This window comes from Neophocaena asiaeorientalis, unplaced genomic scaffold, assembly GCF_003031525.2.
Source record: "Neophocaena asiaeorientalis asiaeorientalis breed wild unplaced genomic scaffold, Neophocaena_asiaeorientalis_V1.1 scaffold82, whole genome shotgun sequence".
Classification (NCBI taxonomy): domain Eukaryota; kingdom Metazoa; phylum Chordata; class Mammalia; order Artiodactyla; family Phocoenidae; genus Neophocaena; species Neophocaena asiaeorientalis.
Window position 1 is genome coordinate 5286323 of NW_020173068.1, and position 6029 is coordinate 5292351.

The window sequence follows — 6029 nt, forward strand, 5'->3', positions numbered from 1 at the left end:
CTCTTTTTTGGATTTTCTTCCCATTTAGGTCACCACAGAGCACTGAGTAGAGTTCCCTGTGCTATACAGTAGGTTCTCATTAGTTATCTATTTTATACACAGTATCAATAGTGTATATATGTCAATCCCCATCTCCCAATTCATCCCACCCCCCTTCCCCCTTGTTATCCATATGTTTGTTATCTATTCCTCAAAATAACAGTGACAACTAACAGCCTCTATTCCCTGAGGGCTACTCAGTTCCCAGTACAGTACTAGACGCTTCCTGTGGGTTAACTTTCCCATTTTACAGATGAATAGACTGGGGCTCAGAGACAGACAATAATGATGTCTTGTACCTCTCTGTGTCCTTCCCAGGGCTTCCCTTTCATGGAGGAGACCCCCAGGAAATCTCCCGTCTCTCAGCAGAGATTAGTCCATGAGGTAAACATACAGAATTCATGGTGCTCCAGCCAAAATCTTCCCTCCTATCCTGTTTAGAGAGGCCAGATCTTGGAAGGGAAGGGAGACCTCTGTGCTTCCACCAATATCCTACACCAGCCCCTAGTGACTCAGATGAGGAAATTAACCCTAGAGCCTTTCTCTGCCCAGGCAGGAGGACAGCACTTGGCAGTAATGTTGAGACCCAACTGACAGAAATGAGGGGGACCTGCCAACTTTTAAAGCATCTTCCAACCAAAACGTCCACGATTCTATGATGCTGAGATCCTAGAATAAGTACATCCCATCTGAAATACGGCACCAAACCATACTAATATCAGCCATTGACATTTATTTATTTGATTGCACTAGATCTTAGTTGCAGCTCATGGGCTCCTTAGTTGCAGCTTTCCAGCTCCTTAGTTGTGGCTTGCAAACTCTTAGTTGCGGCATGCTTATGGGATCTAGTCCCCTGACCAGGGATTGAACCCAGGCCCTCTGCACTGGGAGCACGTAGTTAACGTTGCTCTAGCATTTCCTGCACAGCTGCTGTCTTCCAGAACCAGCCCTTTCATCATCAGCCCCTCTGTGCCATGTTCCAGCCCAAGAATGGAGTTTAACACCTGCCCTAACCACATCTCTGACTGTGAAAGGGAAAGGAATTATCCACAAGGAAAATCTAAAAGCCGCCTAGAGGTGAGTCCTGCCCACCACTGAGATGACTGCACTGGACAGCAGTTAATGAAGGAGTGGATCCTGACACAGCCAGCTACGTGCACTCACAATGGTGGCGTCAAGATTCTCACGGAAGAGGAGGTCTGCAGAGCAGTTTGGTTGGGAGTGAGGACTTGAGGTCTTGGAGCTGCATTATATAGTAACACCAAATTTCCCTTTCACTGGATGGCCAGTTTCCTCTCTGGGCCCTGATTTCAAATCCCAGTTTTGCCATAGACATGCTGTGTGACCTTGAGTAAATCACTTAACCCGAGTCTCCATTTTCTCATCTATAAAATGGAAATTAAAATAAGCAACTTTTTTGGAACATCCACATGAATTGCCCCAATGAATGTTCACAATACCAAAAGACATAGATGGATTATTATTCCCATTTTGCAGACATGAAAAGTGAGGCTCAGGAGGGAAAGTAACTGGCCAACATTTACACAGCTACTGAGTGACAGTGGGGATTGAACCCAGACCTGTCTGGCTGCAGAGGCATGGCATGGGTGCCATATATGGAAAGAGCATGGGGAGTGGCCACAATGTGGTCACTGGGCCCCTCTCAGGCCTGCCTCTAGCCCTGCTCTCCTCTACACACACCCCAACATACATCCTAACTCCCTTGGGTCCTGTGACTGCTACATCCTGCAACAGGAGCCTCCTTGGGCCCCTCCTGAGAGCTGGAGGCCCTGCCCCAGGCTCCATAGCACTGATGTGGCTCCTAAGGGAAAGGGCCCACCCCCAAAACCACAAGGCCCCCACCTACTTCCTCCCTGGGGTCTGTTGGCCCAGGACTAGAACCTACCCCTAGGACCCCAGTGACTAGCCCCATCAGTTTTGGCCAGAAGCCCCTAGCCTTCCAGTGCCAAGAGGACCCCTCCCTCCTCTGAAGGGCTCCACTGAGTACAAACCGGCCAGGAGGCTGGACTTCCTGCCATGTTTCCACCCACCCGAGCTTCAGAGCTCGGGTTATAAAAGTTGTGCCTTTCTGAGAAGCTAGTGACAGAGGCCCAGGAGAGATTCTGGACAGCCCTATTCTTGGAGAGGTAAGGACAAGGAGGCTAACATGGGCATTTCACAAATATTTCTTAAGTACCTACAATAATGTGGTGATGTGGTGCATAGATTCTCAGCCAAACTGGGTTCCAATACAGGCTCTGCAGCCACTACCTGTGTGACCCTGGGCAAGCCATTTCTTCTATCTGTGCTCATTTCCGTAAAATAGGCCTGCTATCAATGATCCCAGACCGTTATGGTAAGGATTCAATAATGCAACAAAGCTTGTAAAGCTCTCGGCATAGAGCCTGCTACATAGTAAGGACTCAAGTAAAAGTCGGGGCCAGTATGATTCAAGACTGGTATGAGATGGAGACGGCTGGGGGACGGTGTGAAGTACTAAGCGCAGGAAGGGAGGAGAGACCTGACTTGGGTGAACTGATTAAGTGCCTAACATGGACACTGGCTAAACACTGGTTGGATGAGTAGTGGATGAATTTAAGATCAGCCTGGTAGCAGAATATGAATAGTTAATGCCATGAGTACACATTTCCCAGTCCAAAATTCACATCTGCAAATAAACAAGAAACTTTCTTTTTTTTAGGACCCATTTTAATCACTGTTTTGAATTCCTGCCATCAAGCAAAAAAACCTGGATGTTGCTGATTTGAGACAATGCCAGGATGTTCTCAGGCACTCCAGAGTAGGCTCAGCCACTTTGGGGGCTTTGCCCAGAGGCAGCATTTACCCTCTGGGTAATGTCTTCATGGGCACTGGGGTGGGGATGTGGTGGCTCCTTAATGGGCCCTGCTTACGCTGGCATCTGCCCTGGACGTGTCTGTATCCAGCTGGCCTCTGCCTTGCAGTTCCAAAGGCGGCATCTCCTGGCAGCACACCCTTGCCCACCTGGAGCGCCCCCTGCCTGCAGGCTCTGGGGTCCCAACTATGCCACTTGGCCACCTGGGCTGAGGCTCAACAGGCAGGAACCAGTACAAACGTACTGCTTGAAATACTGAAGTATTTCCCTACTAGTTGGTAAAGAGCCATGACTTTAAGCCCCCCAGGTGCCTACCCTGGTCACTATGGAGCTTCCCCCAGGACCCCCAACCCTTGTCCTCCTCAAGATTCAGAAACCTCCATGGTTTTAATGTCTCACAATGTCGCACGGCCACATTAACAGCTGTTGGGCACACTGCTTGCTAAGTGCTTTGCGCATATTGAGTGCATTCCCCACAACAATCTATGATTGTCCCCCATTTTACAGATGAGAAAACTGAGGCACGGAGAGATCAAGTAACTTGCTCAGGGTCACACAGTCTGGAAGTGGCAAAGCCCAGATTTGAAGAAAGCCCACTTGAGAGGGAAGGACATTTCAGGCAGAAGGAACCGAAAGCACTAATGTGAGATGGTGGGGGTAAGGCTGTGTTCAAGGACTAGCAGATCTAGAGCGAGGGGGAGAAGAGAGGGAAAGAAAGCTGGAGAGATGGCTCTAGGAGAGGCAGAGCTGGGAGAAGCTAGCCAGTGGCTCCCCAGTGAGGTGGCCAGTGGGGTTCCCAGCTCTGTGTCCCCAGGTCCTGGCCAGGAGGATGCTGCTGTTCTGGGGGTCACTGCTATGCTGGGGGCTGCTGCCCCAGGCCCCAGGGGAGGCCCAGCACCTAGTCTTCTTGCGCTTCAGCAAGGATCAGCTGGAAACAGGTAGATTTTTAAGGGGTGGGTGGCAGGAGGCAGGAACTCAGGGAAGAGCAGGGGTGGAAGGTGACACCACCTCCCTGCTCAAGCCTTTTCCTCTTCTGGCCTCCCCATCACCAGCAGCAGAATTTGCCTTCCTTTGCCTAGAGCTGACCCCATCCTTCCCCTGCTCTAACACTTGCTGTGGCTCCCTAGTACCTTCAGGAGAAGCTCCAAGCTCTTCATCCTGGTTTTCAAGGCCCTGCCTCTCCAGCCTCTTCTACCACCACCTGCCCTGACCGCCCCTATAGACTTTCCAGCCTCCTTCCTTTGCTTGTGCTATTCTTTCCCCCGTTCTCAACACAATGGATTCTGATTCACCATTTAAGGCAAAGCTTTAATAGTCCCAGTTTCCCCAGCAGAAGGAGTCTCCTTCCACTGGGTTCCCACAGCTCTTTGGTGAAGCTTCATCTATGGCCTTATCCAAGCGTACTGTACTTGTCCTGTCTGTCTGTCTTTCTGTCTCTCCCTAACTCTTGGCTGTGAGCTATTTTTTATCCATTCACCTCCTTCCCCATTCAACACAGTCCAACCTCACTGATCTTTCTGTTTCATATACTCACCAGGCTCATTACCACCTCAGGGCCTTTGCATGTGCTGTTCCCTCTGTCTACATTGCTCTCTCCCCAGGTCTTGCAATCGTGGATTTCTCCACTTCATTCAGGTCTCAGCTCAAATGCCTCCCCTTCAGAGAGGCTCTCCCTGACTACCCTATCTAAAGTAGACCTTCCCCCTAGTCATGCTCCAATTCGACTCCATTTTATTTTCAAAAATTGCCTTGCTTGCTTATCTGAGGGCTCAATTGTTTTCTGTGCCCGCCCCCACCCCACCCCCACCCCTGCTCCTAGAATGAACCCCATGGGCCCTGAACCCAGAAGAGAGTAAGTGCTTCATAAGTACCTGTTGCTAAATGACTGTCTAAATCGCTGGCTCGGGGCAGGTGCTGGTGGGCCTTTGTTGAACGACTGAATGAAAGGTGAGCCCCACCCTGAGGAGGGCCTTGTCCTCAGACATTTCAGGCCTGCTCTCGAAACACCATGTCCTGGACCGTGTGGCCAGGATCCCTGTGATGGGGGTCACAAGTGAAGGAGTCACCATCCTGGACCACCTGCCCTTCGTAAGAGAAGGCCTCTCCAAAGAGAGCAGTGGGCTTGATCTGTTGCTGGTCTGGGACCTGCTCTCGGGGCAGAGCTTCCCCCTGCTGGGGGAGCTGCTCCAGTTGGGTGGGTGAGTGGCCTTCTGGCTTTTCTTCCCCCTCAGAAACAGTGTTCTCACCTTGTTGGTGGGTAGGAGGCCCCAGCGTCGTTGGAGCTTTTCTCCAGCCTGGAAAGCCCTCAGCAAGTACATTTTTATTGTCCCTAAACCTCTTGAAGCCACTTGAAATCCTCCAAGGAACAAAGCAGAGTCTCAATCAGGGATCTTAGCCTGGCAGCCCTCCAACCCTCCACATTCAGCTTATACCTGGGTATTGCAAACTCCCATAGTATTTTTTTAATATTTTAGTGACTTGCCAATATATAAAAATCTGGAGTGTTTTAATAAAAATCCAGATTTTCTGATTGTATTAGTTCGCTAGGACTGCCATAACAAAATACCACAAACTGAGTGGCTTAAACAACAGAAATTCAGGAGACTAGAATTCTGAGATCAAGGCGTTTTCCATGACTCTCCCCTAGCTTCTGGAGGGTTGCTGGCAGTCTGGTTTTCCTTGGCTTGTAGAATCATCACCTGATCTCTGCCTTCCTCTTCACTTGGCAATCTCCCTGGTTGTGTGTCTCTGTCTGTGTTCAAATTTCTCCTTTTTAGAAGGACACCAGTCACATTAGGCTAGGGGCCCACTCTACTCCAGTACGATCTCATCTTAACTACATCTGCAACAACCCTATTTCCAAATCAGTTCACATTATAAGGTGGGGATTAGGAACTCAATATATGAATTGGGGGACTTCCCTGGTGGTCCAGCGGGTAACACTCCATGCTCCCAGTGCAGGGGGCCTGGGTTCGATCCCTGGTCGGGAAACCAGATCCCGCATGTATGCTGCAACTAAGCAACTAAGAGTCTGCATGCTGCAACTAAAAAGCCTGCATGCCGCAACTAAAGATCCCGTGTGCCATAACTAAGACCCAATGTGGCCAAAATAAATAAATAAATATATATATATATA

General features: G+C 49.8%; 2 protein-coding genes across 3 annotated transcripts in view; one reads left to right on the forward strand and one right to left on the reverse strand.

Moving 5' to 3' along the window:
- Window positions 1-6029, reverse strand: part of CDK5RAP1 (CDK5RAP1 mitochondrial tRNA methylthiotransferase) — a 102972-nt gene that overhangs the window by 21775 nt on the left and 75168 nt on the right. The window lies entirely within an intron of this gene.
- The window catches only part of LOC112398410 (uncharacterized), a 10901-nt gene continuing 5067 nt past the window's right edge, over window positions 196-6029 (forward strand). Inside the window, exons 1-2 of the mRNA XM_024742929.1 lie at window positions 196-3831; window positions 4875-5091. Of these exons, the coding sequence (XP_024598697.1) occupies window positions 3723-3831; window positions 4875-5091 (326 nt within the window). The 5' untranslated portion in view covers window positions 196-3722. The remainder of the gene's footprint in view (window positions 3832-4874; window positions 5092-6029) is intronic.